The 24,058-nt window shown below is 48.4% G+C and overlaps 1 protein-coding gene across 4 annotated transcripts in view; it reads left to right on the top strand.

The window, feature by feature from the left end:
* Window positions 1–6,695: 6,695 nt before the first annotated feature.
* Window positions 6,696–24,058, top strand: part of LOC139240205 (pre-B-cell leukemia transcription factor-interacting protein 1-like) — a 71,088-nt gene continuing 53,725 nt past the window's right edge. For 3 of the 4 annotated variants that reach the window (XM_070868663.1, XM_070868664.1, XM_070868662.1), the window contains exons 1-2: window positions 6,696–8,090; window positions 13,442–13,506. In XM_070868663.1, the coding sequence (XP_070724764.1) occupies window positions 8,033–8,090; window positions 13,442–13,506 (123 nt within the window). In that variant the 5' untranslated portion in view covers window positions 6,696–8,032. The remainder of the gene's footprint in view (window positions 8,091–13,441; window positions 13,507–24,058) is intronic. The other variant, XM_070868665.1, reaches the window with a different exon arrangement.

Below are 24,058 nucleotides of genomic sequence, written 5' to 3'. Positions count from 1 at the left end.
GTTCTTCCTCAGATTAGGAGACCAAAACTGTACACAATATTCAAGGTGTGGCCTCAACAAAGCCCTGTACAACTGCAGTAAGACCTCACTGCTTGCTATTAAGGCCAACATGCCATTTGCCTTCTTCACCGCCTGCTGTACCTGCATGCCAACTTTCAATGACTGATGTACCATGACACCCAGGTCTCGTTGCACCTCCCCTTTTCCTAATCCATCACCATTCAGATAATAATCTGCCTTCGTGTTTTCGGCACCAAAGTGGATAACCTCACATTTATCCACATTATACTGCATCTGCCATGCATTTGCCCACTCACCTAACCTGTCCAAGTCACCCTGCAGCCTCTTAGCATCCTCCTCACAGCTCACACTGCCACCCAGCTTAGTGTCATCTGCAAACTTGGAGATATTACATTCAATTCCTTTGTCTAAATCATTAATGTATATTGTAAATAGCTGGGGTCCCAGCACTGAACCTTGCGGTACCCCACTAGTCACTGCCTGCCATTCTGAAAAGGACCCGTTTATTCCTACTCTCTGCTTCCTGTCTGCCAACCAGTTCTCTATCCACGTCAGTGTATTACCCCCAATACCATGTGCTTTAATTTTGCACACCAATCTCTTGTGTGGGACCTTGTCAAAAGCCTTTTGAAAGTCCAAATATAAAGCACATCCACTGGTTCTCCCTTGTCCACTCTACTAGTTACATCCTCAAAAAACTCTAGAAGATTTGTCAAGCATGATTTCCCTTTCATAAATCCATGCTGACTTGGACCGATCCTGTCACTGCTTTCCAAATGCGCTGCTATTACATCTTTAATAATTGATTCTTTAATAACTGCTAAATGAGTGGTCTAGATAGTGTTGGCACAATCTAGCACTACTACTACTGTTGGGCTCTTCAAGTTCAACTGTTGCTGACACCGCACCGTGTTGCCTTTGTCGAATGTTGCCTTCATCTAGGATTGGTTTCACCCGCTATCCACCCATCCCACCTCACTGTGGCTCCAGGATGTATGAGCTACAAGATCGACACCCTGTCCACCACCTTCAACACTCACTCCCTCCACCACCGGCGCCCCCTGGCTGCAGTGTGTACCATCTACAAGATGCACCGCAGCAACTCGCCAAGGCTTCTTCGGCAGCACCTCCCAAACCCGCGACCTCTACCGCCTAGAAGGACAAGGGCAGCAGGCGCATGGGAACACCACCCCCTCCACGTTCCCCTCCCAGTCACACACCATCCCGACTTGGAAATATATCGGCCGTTCCTTCCTGGGTCACAATCCTGGAACTCCCTCCCTAACAGCACTGTGGGAGCACCTTCACCACACGGACTGCAGCGGTTCAAGAAGTCGGCTCACCACCACCTTCTCAAGGGGCAATTAGGGATGGGCAATAAATGCAGCGATGCCCGCATCCCAAGGACAAATAAAACATGATTTAAGTTGAATTTCCTTTTCATCCAGATGTCGGTAACTTAGAAAAAACTTATCTGAGAGGCAATCTTTTATCTCCAGCTTGCAACCTCTGTTCCATCCCAATCCTTCATTTCCTGCTCTATCTTATCAATAAACTATGATCAGTGCTTCCTCTGAACTTTCCTTCCTTCCTAAGCTCCAGATGCACAATTCCTCTTCCCTGCTTCATTGCTGCTTAGAATTCATGAGTCAGATTTCTGAACCGTTAACAGAAGAACGTAAGAATTCGGAGCAGGAGTCAGCCATTTTTCCCTTCAAACCTGCCCCGCCATTCAATGAGATCACGGTTGATCATCGACCTCAACTCCACGTTCCCGCCCTATCCCCATATCCCTCAATTCCCCGAGAGTCCAAAAATCTATCGATTATAGTCAACGACTGAGCCTCCACAGCCCTCTGGGGCAGAGAATCCCAAAGATTCACCACCCTCTGAGTGAAGAAATTCCTCCTCATCTCAGTCCTAAATGGCCGAGCCCTTATCCTGAGACTGTGTGACTCCTGGTTCTAGACTCCCCAGCCCGGGGGAAACATCCTCCCTGCATCTACTCTGTCAAGCTCCCTCAGAATTTGAGACGTTTGAATGAGACCACTTCTCATTCTTCTAAACTCGAGGGAATATAGCTCTAGTCTACTCAATCTCTTCTCAAGTCACTCTGTGGGAGATGGTGAACATTGGGAAGAAACAGCAGATTGGAAGAAGGCTTCTGTGGTGCTCAACTGGTGGTACCTTTGAAAAGGAAAAAGGGATAGACCGAGTAATTACAGGCCAGTCAGCCTAACCGTGGTGGGAAAATTATTGGAGGGGCAGAACTTCATTTCTTCATTTAGAAAGGCACGGATTAATCAAGGACAGTGAACAACTGATTTGGTAACCGAAGGTTGTGTCTGAGTAACGATTGAATTTTTTGTGGAGCTAACTGTAATGCATTTATGAATGACTCCACGAATCAATGTGTTGCACCCAAACTGGAGTGACCTTGGTCCTTTATTCCTAACTCCAGAGTGAGGCACAAGCATGGTGGGGCAGCCTTTTATACTGAGCCCTGCACACCTATGCAGATAATCCTCAGGTCTCCCACCACAGTGCCCTCTGGTGGACAGCCTCTGCCACAGAGTCAGGAGTCTCCGGTCTCCACCAGTTGCACCCTCTAGTGGTGCCAGCATAGTATCTACACAGTATAAACCTTATTGAGAGTACATCAGGTAACAAGTCTCCATCTTATGCAACTGTACAGTGACTACACTGTATAGTCTGCATATATAACACTAACAAGGAGGGTCATTGAGGGCAGTGCGTATGATGTAGTGTATATGGATTATAGCAAGGCTTTTGATAAGGTCCCACGTGGCAGACTGGTCACGAAAGTAAAAGCCCATGGGATCCAGGGAAAAGTAGCAAGTTGGATCCAAATATGGCTCAGAGGCAGGAAGCAAAGGGTAATGGTTGATGGGTGTTTTTGCGACTGGAAGGATGTTTCCAGTGGGGTTCCACAGGGCTCAGTACTTGGTCCCTTGCTTTTTGTGCTGGATATCAATGATTTAGACTTGAATGTAGGGGGTATGATTAAGAAGTTTGCAGATGATACTAAAATCGGCTGTGTGGTTGATAATGAAGACAGCTATAGATTGCAGGAAGATATCAATGAACTGGTCAGGTGGGCAGAACAGTGGCAAATGGAATTCAATCTGGAGAAGTGTGAGGTAATGCATTTGGGGAGGGCTAACAAGGCAAGGGAATACACAATAAATTGTAGGACACTGAGAAGTGTAGAGGAACAAAGGGACCTTGGAGTGCAGGTCCACAGATCCCTGAAGGCAGCAGGCCAGGTAGATAAGGTGGTTAAGGCATACGGAATGCTTGCCTTTATTAGCCGAGCAGGGAGGTTATGCTTGAACTGTATAAGACACTAGTTAGGCCACAACTAGAGTACTGCGTGCAATTCTGGTCACCACATTACAGGAAAGATGTGATTGCTACAGAGGAGATTTACCAGAACGGTTCCAGGGATAAGGGACTTCAGTTATGTGGATAGACTGGAGAATTAGAGCAGAGAAGGGCAAGAGGAGATTTGGTAGAGGTGTTTAAAATCATGAAAGGTTTAGAGAGAGTTAATAAAGAAAAACAGTTTCCACTGGCTGAAGGTTCGATAGCCAGAGGGCACAGATTTAAGGTGATTGGCAAAAGAACCAGAGGCAACCTGACTTTTATGCAATGAGTGGTTAGGATTTAGAATTTATTGCCTGATAGGGTAGTGGAGACAGATTCAATAGTAGCCTTCAGAAGGGAATTGGATAAGGAGAAAAAAATTGAAGGGGTGTGGGGAAAGAGCGAGCAAGTGGGACTGAGGAGGATGCAAAGACGCTGTAAGGGGAGGAAAAACATAAGGACAAAGTATTATTTAAGTGGTGATGGCTTGGGAAGTGTCGATATACAGAGGGACCTGGGGGTCCTTGTACACCAGTCATTGAAAGCAAACCTGCAGCTGCAGCAAGCAGTTAGGAAGGCAAGTGGTATGTTGGTCTCCATTGCAAGAGGATTTGAGTACAGGAGCAAGGATGTCTTACTCCAGTTACACAGGGCCTTGGTGAGACCGCACCTGGAGTATTTTGTGCAGTTTTGGTCTCCTTACCTAAGGAAGGATATACTTGCCATAGAGGGAGTGCAGCGAAGGTTCACCAGACTGATTCCTGGGATGGCAGAACTGTCGTACGAGGAGAGATTGGGTCGACTGGGCCTGTATTCACTGGAGTTTAGAAGAATGAGAGGGGATCTCATTGAAAGGTATAAAATTCTGACGGGGTGCGGGGAGGATGTTTTCCCCGGGGCTGGGAAGTCTAGAACAAGGGGTCACACAGTCTCAGTATACAGGGTAGGAAATTTAGGAGCGAGATGAGGAGAAATGTTTTCACTCAGAGGGAGGTGAACCTGTGGAATTTTCTATCACAGAAGGCTGTGGAGGCCACGTCACTGAATATATTTAAGAGGGAGAGAGATAGATTTCTAGACACAAAAGGCATCAAGGGGTATGGGGAGAGAGCAGGAATATGGTGTTGAGATAGAGGATCAGCCATGATCGTATTGAATGGCGGTGCAGGCTCGATGGACCAAATGGCCTCCTTCTGTGCTGTACAATTCTATGATTCTATTTTTGAGGTTGTAAATAACAACCCTCCCCAAGTAACTCGCTGAAACTTCAAATCACGACTGAGAGAAGAAGTTTGCATTTTGTTGAAAAACTAGTCGACAAGAAGATTGGTTCAGCTGATGACACAGTTAACGCTAATATTGTGTGCAGTCTGGGAGTTAACCCTCTGTATCTACTTCAAGAAGTGAATCCATTGAATGGAAGGACATTTGGGATGCAATGAGGCATGATACAAATATAAGCTCGTTCTTCTTTTTGATTTCCATATTTACAAAAGGATATACTTGCTTTGGAGGCAGTTCGGAGAAGGTTCACTCGGTTGATTCCGGGGATGAGGGGGTTGACTTATGAGGAAAGGTTGAGGAGGTTGGGCCTCTACTCATTAGAGTTCAGAAGAATGAGAGGTGATCTTATCGAAATGTATAAGATTATGAGGGGGCTTGACAAGATGGATGCAGAGAGGATGTTTCCACTGATGGGGAGACTAGAACTAGGGGGCATGGTCTCAGAATAAGGGGCCACCCATTTGAAACAGAGATGAGGAGAAATTTCTTCTCTCAGAGGGTTGTAAATCTGTGGAATTTGCTACCTCAGAGAGCTGTGGAAGCTGGGACATTGAATAAATGTAAGACCAGAGAGACAGTTTCTTAACCAATAAGGGGATAAGGGGGCGGGCAGGGAAGTGGAGCTGAGTCCATGATCAGATCAACCATGATCTTATTAAATGGCGGAGCAGGCTCGAGGGGCCATATGGCCTACTCCTGTTCCTATTTCTTATTGTTCTTATGTTCTTTACCCTAACTTACATAGAGGGGAACTTTGTTTTTATTCATTCTGGGATGCAGCCGTCGCTGGCAAGGCCGGCATTTATTGCCCATCCCTAATTGCCCCTTGAGAAGGTGGTGGTGAGCCGTCTTCTTGAACCGCTGCAGTCCATGTGGTGAAGGTGCTCCCACAGTGCTGTTGGGGAGGGAGTTCCAGGATTGTGACCCAGCGACGATGAAGGCACGGCCGATATATTTCCAAGTCGGGATGGTGTGTGACTGGGAGGGGAACGTGGAGGTGGTGGTGTTCCCATGCGCCTGCTGCCCTCGTCCTTGTAGGCGGTAGAGGTCGTGGGTTTGGGAGGTGCTGCCGAAGAAGCCTTGGCGAGTTGCCGCGGTGCATCTTGTAGATGGTGCACACTGCAGCCAGGGGGCTAAGCGGATGGCAGTTTTAAACGGGAATCTTGGATAATGCATTGAGGCTAATTGGAGCCCCAATGGTGCTGCCTTAGCCCATAACCCATACCAGGTAGATCCCTGGGATGGTCATGGGACAACTTCACAAGGGAGTTAGATGTGGCCCTTACAGCTAAAGGGATCAAGGGGTATGGAAAGAAAGCAAGAATGGGGTACTGAAGTTGCATGATCAGCCATGAATATATTGAATGGTGGTGCAGGCTCGAAGGGCTGAATGGCCTGCTCCTGCACCTATTTTCTATGTGTCTAGGTTGGGACTCTCTCCTTTGGGAGGTGCCCACTTGGCTATTAGAATAATTAGAAATAACAATTACTTATTTTCCAAAAAAAATCCTCTTAAGAATATCTTCCAACCACAGCACACGTGCAACATTAAAAAAAGAGAATAGACCACCTCCTGCAACACACAATGACCCTGAGCCTCAAACAACCCTTTGAGGAACTACAACTCCCGGCGTGCGCCGCGGCCAGCGCCTGCGCAGTGGCGTCGCGCCCGGCAATTGCCTGGTGGCGCCGGGAGGGGCGAGTGCGCAGGCGTGGACTGTACCACCACCCTCCAGGGACAGCGGGAGTGTTAGGGGAGGTAAAGAGTGGGGTAGGAGAGAGCAACTGAGACTCCACACCCAGTAGATTTAGCATAAAGTGAATTAAAGGAATTATGTAAAAGTGTATTAGGCGAAAGGAGGTTTTGGGAAGAAGAGAAAAGATTATATCTGAGATGTAAACCCCCCCCCTTTCTGTCCCAGGTGAGGTGGACTCTCCCTTGTGCGCGCGCGGGGAGGCCCCTCTGTGACCTCACTTCCGGGAGCAGGGTTTGTGAATGGAGACTGGCCGCCGCTGAGGCAGCGGGAGGAAGGCCCGGCGGCGCTAGAGAGCAGCAGCAGCGGCGGAGGCGGAGGAGGAGGATATTGCAACTGAGGGCCCGGGGAGAGGGCCGTGCAATCTGCACACGGCGGACCCCGGGAATCTGCAAACGTTGGATCCAGGATTTTGCAAACGTTGGGCCCGGGGGAATCTGCAAACTTTGGGCGCGGGGAGCGCACGGTGCAATCTGCAAACGTCGGACCCGGGGAATTTGCATCGTCGGCCTAAGGGACTTTGCAAACGTTGGGCCCCCGGAGAGATTTTGCAAACGTCGGGCCCCGGGAATTTTGCAACATCGGCCTAGGGACTTTTTGCAAACGTTGGGAATTTGCATCGTTGGCCTAGGGACTTTTTGCAAACGTTGGACCCCAGGAGGAATTTGCATAGTTGGCCTAGGGACTTTTTGCAAACGTTGGGAATTTGCATCGTTGGCCTAGGGACTTTTTGCAAACGTTGGACCCCAGGAGGAATTTGCATCGTTGGCCTAGGGACTTTTTGCAAACGTTGGGAATTTGCATTGTTGGCCTAGGGACTTTTTGCAAACGTTGGACCCCAGGAGGAATTTGCATCGTTGGCCTAGGGACTTTTTGCAAACGTTGGGAATTTGCATCGTTGGCCTAGGGACTTTTTTGCAAACGTTGGGCCCCAGAAGAGATTTGCAAACGTTGGGCCCCGGGCGGGGGAGAGTGGGGTGGGGTGATGGAGTAGGAATTTTTGCAAACGTTGGAATCGGGAAGAGAGAGCGAGCGAGCGAGAGAGAGTACAGTGCAATTTGCAAAAGTCGGGCCCGGGGGAAGAGGTGGCCTCAATTTGCAAAACGTTGTGCCCGAGAGATTTGCAAAACGTTGTGCCCGAGAGATTTGGAACGTTGGCCCGGGGATTTGGAACGTTGGCCCGGGCAGGCGCGGCGGTTGCAGTTTGAATCGCTCCCGGGTTTCCCGCCCCGCCACCCCACGAGCGAGCCTGAGGGAAGCGGGCGATGGGCCGCCGGCCGCCGCGGCGTCGTGAGGGCGGCCGGAGGAGGATCGGCGGCGGTGGCGACAGCAGCAGCAGCTAGCGGCGGCCGTGTGAAGACCCCAGAGAGAGAGAGAGGGGGGGAAAAAAAAAAGAAAAACCTATTTTAAAACATTTTTTTTAATTTTGTGAGGTAAACCCCCCCCACCACACAAACACATTTCCCTCACCGGCCCGGGATTTTTTAAAGTTGGCCCGCAGGCGGGGAGCGGCGGCGGCGGCGGCGGGCGGAGGCTCGGCCTGGAACCGTGTCGGGCCCCGGATCCGCGGGCCGCGGTGGCCCGACATGGCGGCCGAGCAGGAGAAGGAGGCGGTGGCGCCGGTCCACAAGCGGAGCAAAGCAGGTATTTTCACCCCCCCCCCCCCCCATACACACCACGCACGGGTTACCCACACACACACACAGCCGCTCGCTGTCGCCTCCCTGTTCGCTGTGCGCCAACTGAGCCGCCCCCGAGAGAGGACAAGCTTCGCTTCGGGGTTCTTTGTAGGTCTCCAGTCGCGCACACATCGTACACCGCCCCTGGAGGGTCTTTCTGTGAGACTAGAGACCGACATAGGACCATCCAGGGCCGTGTGTGACACTAGAGACCTACAAAGAACCATCCAGGACCATGTAGGTCTCTAGTGTCACACACAGCCCTGGATGGTTCTTTGTAGGTCTCTAGTCATGCACGCACCGCCGTCCTGCATGGTTCATTGTGGCCCCACACACACACACCCGGGTTAGACTGACCCGCTCGTTGTCACATTACTGTCTCTGGGAGCTTGCTGTGCGCCAATTGAGCCGCCCTGAAAGGGACAAGCTTGCTTTGGGGTCTTTATATGTCTCTAGTCACGCACACATCGCACGCCGTACTGGATGGTTGTTTTTTTTTGCGTGACTAGAGACCTACAAAGAACCATCCAGGGCCATGTGTGTGACTAGAGACCTACAAAGAACCATCCAGGGCGGTGTGTGTGTGACTAGAGACCTACAAAGAACCATCCAGGGCCGTGTGTGTGTGACTAGAGACCTACAAAGAACCATCCAGGGCCATGTGTGTGTGTGTGTGTGTGACTAGAGACCTACAAAGAACCATCCAGGGCCGTGTGTGTGTGTGTGTGACTAGAGACCTACAAAGAACCATCCAGGGCCATGTGTGTGTGTGTGTGTGTGACTAGAGACCTACAAAGAACCATCCAGGGCGGTGTGTGTGTGTGTGACTAGAGACCTACAAAGAACCATCCAGGGCGGTGTGTGTGTGTGTGACTAGAGACCTACAAAGAACCATCCAGGGCCATGTGCGTGACTAAAGACCGACATAGTCCTGGATGGTTCTTTGTAGGTCTCTAGTCACGCACACACCGCCCTGGATGGTTCTTTGTAGGTCTCTAGTCACGCACACATCGTACACCGCCCTGGAGGGTCTTTCTGCGTGACTAGAGACCTACACAGTCCTGGATGGTTCTTTGTAGGTCTCTAGTCATGCACGCACCGTCCTGGATGGTTCATTGTGGCCCCACACACACACACCCGGGTTAGACTGACCCACTCGTCACATTACTGTCTGTGGGAGCTTGCTGTGCGCCAATTGAGCCGCCCTGAAAGGGACAAGCTTGCTTTGGGGTCTTTATATGTCTCTAGTCACGCACACATCGCACGCCGTACTGGATGTTTTTTTTTGCGTGACTAGAGACCTACAAAGAACCATCCAGGGCGGTGTGTGCGTGACTAGAGACCTACACAGTCCTGGATGGTTCTTTGTAGGTCTCTAGTCACGCACCGCCATCCTGGATGTGTCTTTGTAGGTCTCTAGTCAAGCACGCACCGTCCTGGATGGTTTATTGTGGCCACACACACACCCGGGTTAGACTGACCCACTCGTCACATTACTGCCTGTGGGAGCTTGCTGTGCGCCAATTGAGCCGCCCTGAGAGGGACAGGCTTGCTTCGGGATCTTTATAGGTCTCTAGTCACGCACGCACCGCCCTGGATGGTTCTTTGTAGGTTTCTAGTCACGCACACACCGTCCTGGATGGTTCATTGTGGCCCGACACGCACACAGCTATGCATTCCCCCCCACCCATCCCTCCCGCCGCCCCAAATAGCACTGCATTGGCTGTAAAGCGCTTTGGGACAGCCTGAGGTGGGAACAGGCGCTATAGAAATGCCAGACCTTTTGTATGTGTGCACATGTCTACATATGTCTTTGCATTCTCTTGGGGGTCCACATCGCCCGCATGCTCGATAACGTTAATCTTGCAGCAGCTTGAGTTTGCTCAATGTATCTGAGTGAGAGCGACTGAGAACATACCTTATTGTCTCATTTAAAGAGGGATATAGTTGCTTTGGATCTTTCGAGGCCTCTAGTCACGCACTCTTTTGGAGTATAGACACTTTTATAATGTAGGAAACGCGGCAGCTCAATTTGCACACGGCAAGCTCCCACAAACAGCAATGTGATAATGACCCAGATACATTTTTTTTTAGTGATGTTGATTGAGGGATAAATATTGACCCCAGGACACCGGGGAGAACTCCCCCTGCTCTTCTACCAATAGTGATCGTGGGATCTTTTACATCCACCCGAGAGGGCAGACGGGGCCTCGGTTTAACGTCTCATCTGAAAGACGATACCTCTGACAGTGCGGCGTTCCCTCAGTACCGCCCCTCCGACATTGCGGCGCTCCCTCAGTACCGCCCTACCGACAGGGCGGAGCTCCCTCAGTACTGCCCCTCCGACACTGCGGCACTCACTCAGTACTGCCCCTCTGACAATGAGGTGCTCCCGCAGTGCTGCCCCTCCGACAGAGCGGCACTCCCTCAGGTACTGCCCCTCTGACAGTGCGGCGCTCCCTCAGATACTGCCCCTCGCTCAGCACCGCCCCTCCGACAGTGCGGCGCTCCCTCGGCACCGCACTAGTTGTCAGCCTGTAATTTTGTGTTCTAGTCCCTGGAGTGGGACTTGAACCAATAACCTTCTTACCCAGAGGCAAAGCTGCCATCGACTGAGCCATGGCCGCCATTTAAGATGTCAAGACCGAGTCAAGAGTACGCTGGAAATACACTGTGCATCAAACAGTATCTGAGAAATGCAAACTGACTGCTCTCGGGGACCAGCCTGCTGTGTACTGACAGTGCCTGATTGTTTGCCTCTGTGATAGCCATTACACCGGAAAGTAAATCACTGTATATATTAACTGCCATACTGTGTCAATGCAAAGTGCTTTCATTCTGATACTAGCGCACAGACTCCAAGCTCCCGCTACACTGTCCCATCAAACACTCCCAGGGCAGGTACAGGGCGTTAGATACAGAGTAAAGCTCCCTCTACACTGTCTCATCAAACACTCCCAGGGCAGGTACAGGGCGTTGGATAAGAGTAAAGTTCCCGCTACACTGTCCCATCAAACACTCCCAGGGCAGGTACAGCACGGGGTTAAATACAGAGTAAAGCTCCCTCTACACTGTCCCATCAAACACTCCCAGGGCAGGTACAGGGGGTTAGATACAGAGTAAAGTTCCCGCTACACTGTCCCATCAAACACTCCCAGGGCAGGTACAGCACGGGGTTAGATACAGAGTAAAGCTCCCTCTACACTGTCCCATCAAACACTCCCAGGGCAGGTACAGCACGGGGTTAAATACAGAGTAAAGCTCCCTCTACACTGTCCCATCAAACACTCCCAGGGCAGGTACAGGGGGTTAGATACAGAGTAAAGTTCCCGCTACACTGTCCCATCAAACACTCCCAGGGCAGGTACAGCACGGGGTTAGATACAGAGTAAAGCTCCCTCTACACTGTCCCATCAAACACTCCCAGGGCAGGTACAGGGGGTTAGATACAGAGTAAAGCTCCCTCTACACTGTCCCATCAAACACTCCCAGGGCAGGTACAGCACGGGGTAAGATACAGAGTCACTCAGAGTCTATTCTGTTCTGTTTCTCACACTGGCCATCCTGTGGTCTTTCTGTCATTCCCAATTCGTGCTGGATTTGGGGCAGTTGGGTGTTGTGGGGGTCAAAAGCTACGACAAACTTGGTTGAAACTGATTGATGTCGGACTGTCACGGGCAGAGACCGAGGAGACTTGCACGCCATCAGTGTGGATGGTTTGAACCCAGGTCCCCGGGTGAGTGGCCAGTGCCCAGGTTAAAAATGCAGTCAGGCCCCTCCTCAACACCATCGTGCAATTTGGTTCCAAAACACCTGAAAAGTCCCAGGTTTCCATGCAGTTAAATTGGGATTTGACGACTTCGGCACGAGACACGGGCCATAATCCGGGGCAATTATGTTTTATGCCATCGCAATGCTGGCCGGAATCGCAGAGTACGGTTCCCCGAAAGAGAAGAATTTCTTCCCGAGTCAGGGCGGACCTGTGGTTTCAGATGGGGGCACATTCAGTTTGGCGAGCGGACTCGGTTTTTTCCCTGCCCCCTCACCCCCACCATCGGCTGAACCTGGGGCCGGGGAGCCTGCGTTTGAACATTGAGGATGTGAATTGGCTGTAGACTGTGTGTGTGCGGATTGCGCTTAGACTGTGAGGTGCTGGGAGTTGCTGTGGAAACGTGGTATTGGGGGTAATATCTTGACGTGGATCGAGAACTGGTTGGCAGACAGGAAGCAAAGAATAGGACTAAACGGGTCCTTTTCAGAATGGCAGGCAGTGACTAGTGGGGTACCGCAAGGTTCAGTGCTGGCACCCCAGCTATTTATAATCTATATTAATGGTTTAGACGAAGGAATTGAATGTAATATCTCCAAGTTTGCAGATGACACTAAGCTGGGTGACAGTGTGAGCTGTGAGGAGGATGCTAAGAGGCTGCAGGGTGACTTGGACAGGTTAGGTGAGTGGGCAAATGTATGGCAGATGCAGTAAAATGTAGATAAATGTGAGGTTATCCACTTTGGTGGCAAAAACAGGAAGGCAGAATATTATCTGAATGGTGACCGATTAGGAAAAGGAGAGGTGCAACGAGACCTGGGTGTCATGGTACATCAGTCATTGAAAGTTGGCATGCAGGTACAGCAGGCGGTGAAGAAGGCAAATGGCATGTTGGTCTTCATAGCGAGAGGATTTGAGTATAGGAGCAGGGAGGTCTTACTGCAATTGTACAGGGCCTTGGTGAGGCCTCATCTGGAATATTGTGTACAGTTTTGGTCTCCTAAACTGAGGAAGGACATTCTTGCTATTGAGGGAGTGCAGCAAAGTTTCATTAGACTTGATTCCCAGGATGGCAGGACTGACATATGAAGAAAGACTGGATCGACTGGGCTTATATCCACTGGAATTTAGAAGAAAGAGAGGGGATCTCATAGAAACACATAGATTTTGATGGGATTGGACAGGTTGGATGCAGGAAGAATGTTCCCGATGTTGGGGAAGTCCAGAACCAGGGGTCACAGTCTAAGGATAAGGGGTAAGCCATTTAGGACCGAAATGAGGAGAAACTTATTCACTCAGAGAATTGTGAACCTGTGGAATTCTCTACCACAGAAAGTTGTTGAGGCCAGTTCGTTGGATATATTCAAAAGGGAGGTAGATGTGGCCCTTACGGCTAAAGGGATCAAGGGGTATGGAGAGAAAGCAGGAATGGGGTACTGAAGTTGCATGATCAGCCATGATATTGAATGGTGGTGCAGGCTGGAATGGCCTTCTCCTGCACCTATTTTCTATGTTTCTATGTGCTGATCTCTCTTTGTCCTGGGCAGGTGCCAACGGCGGTGGGACACAGCTGAAGAGTCCGGAAAAGAAGAAACGCAAGGCCAGCACACAGGTACCGTGCTGCCTTGTTTTAAATACATATAAACCTGATTTGTGACCACCCCATTCCCTGATCGCACTTACTGTGTCCGGTCGGTCTCCCTGCCGTTAATCAAGTTTTTAGTTAGAACAAGCAGCTTACATCGTATTTACAGCACAAAGAGGCCGTTGGGCCCCACCGCTCCGTGCCGGGGTTTATGCTCCACACCAGCCTCCTCCCTCCCCTCTTCATCTCACCACATCCCCATATCCTTCTATTCCTTTCTCCCTCATGTGTTTATCCAGCCTCCCCTTAAATGCATCGATACTATTCGCCTCAACCCCTCCCTGTGGCAGCGAGTTCCACATTCTCACCGCTCTCTGGGTAAAGAAGTTTCTCCTGAATTCCCCATTGGGTTTATTAGTGACTGTCTTTATACTGATGGCCCCTAGTTCTGGTCTCCCCCACAAGTGGAAACGTTCTCACTGCGCCTACCCTATTGAACCCCCTTCATCATTTTAAAGACCTCTATTAGGTCACCCATCAGCCAGTAGAGAAAATGTTTGATCTTTCCTGATAGTTACACTCTCGAAGATCTGACTTCGTCCGTGACGAAATGTGACACTTTGCAAGAAATGCAACCACATTCTCCCCATGGTTTCATACCTGAGCTGTCATTTTGCACAACAAGTTCCTTTATATAGCACCTTTAAGGTAGAAAAACGCCCCAAGGTGCTTCGCAGGGGCACAGTCAGACAACATTTCATACCCTGTTGCCCTAATGTCCGATATGATGTGTGTCCAATAGTATAGTTATGGAGTCTGGTCATTTGCGATTCTCATAACTGTTGAGAACCTGTGGTACGGTAGGAACAGGGCACAGTTCTTGTGTAGAATAATGTTAATTATAATGCACATTAATTGACCGGTGATTCCGAGTCACACAAAGTGCTCTTTTTAAAAAAAAATTCATTCTGGGGATGTGTCGTTGGCAAGGCCAGCATTTATTGCCCATCCCTAATTGCCCCTTGAGATAACAACTTGAGTGGCTCGCTAGGCCAATTTGGGGGGAAAGTTAAGAATCAACCGCATTGTGGGTCTGGAGTCACATATCGGCCAGATCGGGTAAGGGCAGCAGATTTCCTTCCCCAAAGGACATTAGTAAACCAGCATTTTGTAATTTCTCTCCATTTAAATAATAATTAGCTTTTTTATTTTCCGTGCCAAAGTGGATAACCTCACATTTTCTCACGTTATACTCCATCTGCCAAATTTTTGCCCACTTTGAGCCTGTCTACATCACTTTGCAGATTTTTTGTGTCCTCCTCACAACTTGCTTTCCCACCCATCGTTGTATCATCAGCAAACGTGGCTACATTACACTCGGTCCCTTCATCCAAGTCATTCATATAAGAACAAAGAAATAGGAGCAGGAGTCGGCCATTCGGCCTCTCGAGCCTGCTCCGCCATTCAATAAGATCATGGCTGATCCGATCATGGACTCGGCTCCACTTCCCTGCCTGCCCCCTTATCCCCTTATCCCCATATCATTTAAGAAACTATCTATTTCTGTCTGAAATTTATTCAATGTCCCAGCTTCCACAGCTCTCTGAGGCAGCGAATAATATAGATTGTAAATAGTTGGGGTCCCAGCACTGATCCCTGCGGCACCCCACTAGTTACTGATTGCCAACCCGAGAATGAACCATTTATCCCGACTCTCTGTTTTCTGTTAGTTAGCCAATCCTCTATCCATGCTAATATATTACCCCCAACCCCGTGAACTTTTATCTTGTGCAGTAACCTCTTATGTGACACCTTATCGAATGCCTTCTGGAAATCCAAATACACCACATCCACTGGTTCCCCTTTATCCACCCTGCTCGTTACATCCTCAAAGAATTCCAGCAAATTTGTCAAACATGATTTCCCTTCATAAAACCATTCTGACTCTGCTTGACTATTATGCTTTTCCAAATGTCCTGCTACTGCTTCCTTAATAATGGACTCCAGCATTTTCCCAATGACAGATGTTGGGCTAACTAGTCTACAGTTTTCTGTCTGCCTCCTTTTTTAAATGGAGCCTTACATTTGCAGTTTTCCAATCTGCTGGGGCTTCTCCAGAATCCATGGAATTTTGGTAGATTACAACCAATGCATCCACTATTTCTGCAGCCACTTCTTTTAAGACCCTAGGATGTAAGCCATCAGGTCCAGGGGACTTGTCCACCTTTAGTCCCATTATTTTACCGAGTACTACTTCTTTAGTGATAGTGATTGTATTAAGTTCCTCCCTCCCTATAACCCCTTGATTATTCATTACAGGCAACTCTCGATTATCTGTACACGATCCAACGGAAAACCGTTGTAACGGGATTTAAAATTCTGTTGCTAACAAGTGAAAAGACAGCCCCAAATAATTTGGAAAAATCGCCTTCCAAACACTGTGCTCATTTGTATTTGCTCATTCTCTCTCTCACACAATCTCTCTCTCTCTCTCTCTCTCTCTCTCTCTCTCTCTCTCACATGCACATTCTCTCTCCCAGGCCGAAGGGACCCCGTACCGGCCGCTTCTGTCCCAGGCTGAAAGGACTCTGCACCGGGGGGGACTCTCTCACTCGCCATAAAATCACCCTCCTCTGGCCTTGCTTTGCTGGCGTGTGTGTGCGCGCGCGCTGCTGCAGCCGCTGTCTTTCGCGGCCGCTGCTGATGTTGGGAACAGGGGCAGTGCCGGCACTGGGTTCCAGGCACAGACTTTAATCAGAAGACTGCTAACTTCACCAGCGTACCAGCAAACCAGGCACAGAACCTGTGCATGCATGCTGGGAATGTCCATCTTTTGTTACTGTTTGTAGCTGATTGCATTGATTCATTAAAGCTTTAACTCGCCCTAACGGAAAAATCCCCGAGGGACCCGGATAATCAAGAGTTGCATGTAATGGGATGTTTCTCCCGTGAAGACCGATTCGTAACTGTTTCATTCAAAGTTTCCTTTAAAGCTTGCCGTATGATTTTTTTGTGAAGAAATCCTCTTGCGCTTTCAGTCGGGAGGAGCTTAATTGAAGTCCGCATTTAAAAAAAGACACTACTACAAAAATCCTGCGTGTCAGCAAGGAATTCTGGGGATTGAGAATATGACCTCAGTCAATAGTTGGAATGCTTTGAGAGGTGTGTTGGGATTGGGAAATCGCTTAATATAGCAGCATCTCTGGTGCTATGTTGAAATAAGCATTCCTGTAACCAACAGTCTTGTTTCCGCTAATGCCGCGCTCCGAATAGTATAAGTGCGGAGTGGGGGGGGGCACAGATTGGTTCTCTGGATATGGGCGGGGCTTCTGTTAATTGCCTGGAGGACATTGAGCCAGACTCGAGTTGCATACAGCCCAGTTCGGCTAAGGGACAGCGGGTTCTTTCCCTGGCGGACATCGGTGAAGTGGTTGTGTGTTTTTTTTTTAACAATTCGGCACCTTTGATGGTCGTAGTTTCTGATGGCAACACGCACACACAACCAGATTTATCGAGTTCAATGTCCCAACTTGCTGGGCTGGGCTTTGAACCCACCACTCGAGCACGATTGCTAGCGCCACACCAGAACCACAAGGCTAGTTTTTCTATTCTATGAATTCAGAATTATTGTTGAACCTTGTCCTCGGCCAGGCTAACATCCCCAGCATCGAAGCACTGACCACACTTGACCAGCTCCGCTGGGCAGGCCACATTGTCCGCATGCCAGACACGAGACTCCCAAAGCAAGCGCTCTATGTGGAGTTCCTTCATGGCAAACGAGCCAAAGCTGGACAGAGGAAACGTTACAGGGACACCCTCAAAGCCTCCCTGATAAAGTGCAACATCCCCACCGACACCTGGGAGTCCCTGGCCAAAGATCAGTCCGCCCTAAGTGGAGGAAATGCATCCGGGAGGGCGCTGAGCACCTCGAGTCGCGTCACCGAGAGCGTGCAGAAACTAAGCGGAAGGAGCGTGTGGCAAACCTGTCCCACCCTCCCCTTCCCTCAACCACTGTCTGCCCCACCTGTGACAGGGACTGTGGCTCTTGTATTGGACTGTTCAGCCATCTAAGGACTCACTTCAGGAGTGAAAGCAAGTCTTCCTCGATTCCGAGGGACTGCCTATGATGATGATGATGAACTTTGGAAATGTAGACTCTTACCGCACAGGAGGATCCCATTGGGCCCGTGCTGTGCCGGCTCTGTGACAGAGCGATCCAATCTGCTAGTTCTGTTAATAAAGGATGATATCAGGGCAGTTGTGAGGGATGATATTGGCTCCAATGAACAAAATGTTGAATCATTGTGGGTGAAGATTAGAGATAGTAAGGGGAAAAAGTCACTGGTCGGCGTAGTTTATCGGCCCCCAAATAATAACTTCATGGTGGGGCGGGCAATAATCAAGGGAATAATGGAGGCATGTGAAAAAGGAAACGGCAGTAGTTATGGGGGATTTTAACCTACATAACGATTGGTCAAATCAAATCGCAGGGGGTAGCCTGGAGGAGGAATTCATAGAATGCATACGGGATTGTTTCTTAGAACAGTATGTAACAGAGCCTACAAGGGAGCAAGCCATTTTGGATCTGGTCCTGTGTAACGAGACAGGAAAAATAAACGATCTCCTCGTAAAAGATCCTCTCTGAATGAGTGATCACAATATGGTTGAATTTGTAATACAGATTGAGGATGAGGAAGTTGTGTCAGAAACGAGCGGACTATGCTTAAACAAAGGGGACTACAGTGGGATGAGGGCAGAGTTGGCTAAAGTAGACTGGAAACCAGGACTAAACGGTGGCACAATTGAGGAACAGTGGAGGACTTTGAGCTCTTTCATAATGCGCAACAAAAATATATTCCAGTGAAAAAGAAGGGCGGCAAGAGAAGGGATAACCAGCCGTGGATAACCAAGGAAATAAAGGAAAGTATCAAATCAAAGACCAATGCGTATAAGGTGGCCAAGGTTAGTGGGAAACTAGAGGATTGGGAAGATTTTAAGCAACAGCAAAGAATGACTAAAAAAGCAATAAAGAAAGGGAAGATAGATTACGAAGGTAAACTTGCGCAAAACATAAACACAGATAGTAAAAGCTTTTACATAGAAACATAGAAAATAGGTGCAGGAGCAGGCCATTCAGCCCTTCTAGCCTGCACCGCCATTCAATGAGTTCATGGCTGAACATGAAACTTCAGTACCCACTTCCTGCTTTCACGCCATACCCCTTGATCCCCCGAGTAGTAAGGACTTCATCTAACTCCCTTTTGAATATATTTAGTGAATTGGCCTCAACTACTTCCTGTGGTAGAGATTCCACAGGTTCACCACTCTCTGGGTGAAGAAGTTTCTCCTTATCTCGGTCCTAAATGGCTTACCCCTTATCCTTAGACTGTGACCCCTGGTTCTGGACTTCCCCAACATTGGGAACATTCTTCCTGCATCCAACCTGTCCAAACCCGTCAGAATTTTAAACGTTTCTATGAGGTCCCCTCTCACTCTTCTGAACTCCAGTGAATACAAGCCCAGTTGATCCAGTCTTTCTTGATAGGTCAGTCCCACCATCCCGGGAATCAGTCTGGTGAATCTTCGCTGTACTCCCTCAATAGCAAGTATGTCCTTCCTCAAGTTAGGAGACCAAAACTGTACACAATACTCCAGGTGTGGCCTCACCAAGGCCCTGTACAACTGTAGCAACACCTCCCTGCCCCTGTACTCAAATTCCCTCGCTATGAAGGCCAACATGCCATTTGCTTTCTTAACCGCCTGCTGTACCTGCATGCCAACCTTCAATGACTGATGTACCATGACACCCAGGTCTCGTTGCACCTTCCCTTTTCCTAATCTGTCACCATTCAGATAATAGTCTGTCTCTCTGTTTTTACCACCAAAGTGGATAACCTCACATTTATCCACATTATACTTCATCTGCCACGCATTTGCCCACTCACCTAACCTATCCAAGTCACTGTAGCCTCATAGCATCCTCCTCGCAGCTCACACTGCCACCCAACTTAGTGTCATCCGCAAATTTGGAGATACTACATTTAATCCCCTCGTCTAAATCATTAATGTACAATGTAAACAGCTGGGGCCCCAGCACAGAACCCTGCGGTACCCCACTAGTCACTGCCTGCCATTCCGAAAAGTACCCATTTACTCCTACTCTTTGCTTCCTGTCTGACAACCAGTTCTCAATCCACGTCAGCACACTACCCCCAATCCCATGTGCTTTAACTTTGCACATTAATCTCCTGTGTGGGACCTTGTCGAAAGCCTTCTGAAAGTCCAAATATACCACATCAACTGGTACTCCTTTGTCCACTTTATTGGAAACATCCTCAAAAAATTCCAGAAGATTTATCAAGCATGATCTCCCTTTCACAAATCCATGCTGACTTGGACCTATCATGTCACCATTTTCCAAATGCGCTGCTATGACATCCTTAATAATTGATTCCATCATTTTACCCACTACTGAGGTCAGGCTGACCGGTCTATAATTCCCTGCTTTCTCTCTCCCTCCTTTTTTAAAAAGTGGGGTTACATTGGCTACCCTCCACTCGATAGGAACTGATCCAGAGTCAATGGAATGTTGGAAAATGACTCAATGCATCCGCTATTTCCAAGGCCACCTCCTTAAGTACTCTGGGATGCAGTCCATCAGGCCCTGGGGATTTATCGGCCTTCAATCCCATCAATTTCCCCAACACAATTTCCCGACTAATAAGGATTTCCCTCAGTTCCTCCTCCTTAATAGACCCTCTGACCACTTTTATATCCGGAAGGTTGTTTGTGTCCTCCTTAGTGAATACTGAACCAAAGTACTTTACAGATATATAAAACGGAAAAGAGTGACTAAAGTAAATGTTGGTCCCTTAGAAGATGAAAAGGGGGATTTAATAATGGGAAATGTGGAAATGGCTGAGACCTTAAACAATTATTTTGCTTCCGTCTTCACAGTGGAAGACACAAAAACCATGCCAAAAATTGCTGGTCATAGGAATGTGGGAAGGGAGGACCTTGAGATGATCACTATCACTAGGGAGGTAGTGCTGGACAGACTAATGGGACTGAAGGTAGACAAGTCCCCTGGTCCTGATGAAATGCATCCCAGGGTATTAAAAGAGATGGCGGAAGTTATAGCAGATGCATTTGTTATAATCTACCAAAATTCTCTGGACTCTGGGGAGGTACCAGCGGATTGGAGAGCAGCTAATGTAACGCCTCTTTTTAAAAAAGGGGGCAGGCAAAAGGCAGGTAACTATAGGCCGGTTAGTTTAACATCTGTAGTGGGGAAAATGCTTGAAACTATCATTAAGGAAGAAATAGCGGGACATCTGGAGAGGAATAGTGCAATCAAGCAGACGCAACATGGATTCATGAAAGAGAAATCATGTTTAACTAACTTACTGGAATTCTTTGAGGATATAACGAGCATGGTGGATAGAGGTGTACCGATGGATGTGGTGTATTTAGATTTCCAAAAGGCATTCGATAAGGTGCCACACAAAAGGTTACTGCAGAAGATAAAGGTACGCGGAGTCAGAGGAAATGTATTAGCATGGATAGAGAATTGGCTGGCGAACAGAAAGCAGAGAGTCGGGATAAATGGGTCCTTTTCCGGTTGGAAATCAGTGGTTAGTGGTGTGCCACAGGGATCAGTGCTGGGACCACAACTGTTTACAATATACATAGATGACCTAGAAGAGGGGACAGAGTGTAGTGCAACAAAATTTGCAGATGACACTAAGATTAGTGGGAAAGCGGGTTGTGTAGAGGACTCAGAGATTGCAAGGAGATTTGGATAGGTCAAGCGAATGGGCTAAGGTTTGGCAGATGGAATACAATGTTGGAAAGTGTGAGGTCATCCACCTTGGTGGAAAAAAAACAGTAAAAGGGAATATTATTTGAATGGGGAGAAATTACAACATGCTGTGGTGCAGAGGGACCTGGGGTCCTTGTGCATGAAACTCTTTTTGGAGTTTATCTGCAAAACAAAAAAACATTAAACCGTGCCACCCGACCTGGGTGACACACCAGACATTTACAAGGCCCTTTTTTTCCTTTTTTTTTGTGTTTTTTTTTTGGGGCACTAAAATCACAATTTTTCCCCAGTGCCCCCTATAAAAGGGAAGGGGACACTAAAAGCACCGGCAATTAAAACAAATTAAACTTAAAAACATAAAATCAAATTAAAATTTGGTTGCCGGGCGTGATGATGCACTCCAGTCCCTCCGGTGCCCACCTCTCGCGGAAGGCCGCGAGTGTACCGGTGGACACCGCGTGCTCCATCTCCAAGGACACCCTGGACCGGATGTAAGAGCGGAAGAGAGGCAGGCAGTCAAAGGTTAGTTTGCAGGTGCAGCAGGTAATCAGGAAGGCGAATGGAATGTTGGCCTTCATTGCGAGAGGGATGGAGTACAAAAGCAGGGAGGTGTTGCTGCAACTGTATAATGTATTGGTGAGGCCGCACCTGGAGTACTGCGTGCAGTTTTGGTCACCTTACTTAAGGAAGGATATACTAGCTTTGGAGGGGGTACAGAGACGATTCACGAGGCTGATTCGAGAAATGAGGGGGTTACCTTATGATGATAGATTGAGTAGACTGGGTCTTTACTCCTTGGAGTTCAGAAGGATGAGGGGTGATCTTATAGAAACATTTAAAATCATGAAAGGGATAGACAAGATAGAGGCAGAGAGGTTGTTTCCACTGGTCGGGGAGACTAGAACTAGGGGGCACAGCCTCAAAATACGGAGGAGCCAATTTAAAACCGAGTTGAGAAGGAATTTCTTCTCCCAGAGGGTTGTGAATCTGTGGAATTCTCTGCCCAAGGAAGCAGTTGAGGCTAGCTCATTGAATGTATTCAAGTCAAAGATAGATAGATTTTTAACCAATAAGGGAATTAAGGGTTACGGGGAGCGGGCGAGTAAATGGAGCTGAGTCCACGGCCAGATCAGCCATGATCTTGTTGAATGGCGGAGCAGGCTCGAGGGGCTAGATGGCCTACTCCTGTTCCTAATTCTTATGTTCTTATAATCAGTCCCACTCCCCCCTGCTCTTTCCCCACAGCCCCGGCACATTTCCCCCCTTCCAGTATTTACCCAATTCCCCCGTTTGAAAGTCACGATTGAATCTGTTCCCACCGCCCTTTCAGGCAGCGCGTTCCCGATCACGACAACTCGCTGCGTCAAAACGATGGCCCTGAAATTCCGTTCGAGGTTTTCACGCGGGCAAACGCAAGAAAAAGAGAAAAAAGATGCACACTTGCCTGTTGCTGCTGCGCCCGTTGGAACTTCCGAGCCTGAGGCCTCTCGTGACTGCGCGTCGCAGCGCGTGCACGTGGGTACGGTGTGCAGGCCGTAATCTGGAGACAGCAGCCAATCGGGTGAAGTACAGATTCTCATTCATAGTAATAGGAGTTCCGAGTTCCGTAAGTCTGGAACTCCTATTATTATAAATGAGAACCCCCCCCCACCTCCAAACACCCAAAACGCAAGTAAAAAATAGAAAATACCTACACATTTAACATTCATTTAAATTAAAATTGGAATAAAAAAAAATACTTTCCCGACTTTTTTTGTTTTTTTAATTCAGCCTTAAAATAAACTTACTGTTGTGGGGAGGGTTTTTAAACAATAAAATGTATTTTTATAACTTTATTCGAAAATGTTTGTGTATTTTCAAACACTTGCGCCTGTAATAGTAGGCTATACGCTGCTTTTTCAGGCGCAAGACTTTTGAGGACATTTGCAGGGCAAGCTGGTCGTAAATATCGGAAATCTTGCCCTGCAAGTGTCCTCGCTCCCGATATGCGCGAGATCGGTCGAGCCAGAAACTTGACAGATCAGCAAAGCTGGTTTTCAGCGCATGCGCTTTGCGCCCTGAAAACCGGCTTTTCCAATGCCTTCCCGGGTCAGTCGAAACTTCGTACGAACCCGGGACATCGGAATTTCAGAGCCATTCTCTTCATAGAAACATAGAAAATAGGTGTAGGAGTAGGCCATTCGACACTTCGAGCCTGCACCACCATTCAATATGATCATGGCTGATCATGCAATTTCAGTACCCCATTCCTGCTTTCTCTCCATACCCCTTGATCCCTTTAGCCGTAAGGGCCACACCTAACTCCTTCTTGAATATATCCAACGAACTGGCCTCAACAACTATCTGTGGTAGAGAATTCCACAGGTTCACCACTCTCTGAGTGAAGAAGTTTCTTCTCATCTCGGTCCTAAATGGCTTACCCCTTATCCTTAGACTGTGACCCCTGGTTCTGGACTTCCCCAACATCGGGAACATTCTTCCTGCATCTAACCTGTCCAATCCCGTCAGAATTTTATATGTTTCTATGAGATCCCCTCTCATTCTTCTAAATTCCAGTGAATATCAGCCTTGTCGATCCAGTCTTTCTTAATATATCAGTCCTGCCATCCCGGGAATCAGTCTAGTGAACCTTCGCTGCACTCCCTCAACAGCAAGAATGTCCTTCCTCAGATTAGGAGACTAAAACTGAACACACTATTCAAGGTGTGGCCTCACCAAGGCCCTGTACAACTGCAGTAAGACCTCCCTGATCCTATA

The sequence above is a fragment of the Pristiophorus japonicus genome, chromosome 30 (genome assembly GCF_044704955.1).
Source record: "Pristiophorus japonicus isolate sPriJap1 chromosome 30, sPriJap1.hap1, whole genome shotgun sequence".
NCBI lineage: Eukaryota > Metazoa > Chordata > Chondrichthyes > Pristiophoridae > Pristiophorus > Pristiophorus japonicus.
The sequence above is the reverse complement of the archived record's forward strand: the minus strand, read 5'-3'. Positions and strand labels throughout refer to the sequence as shown.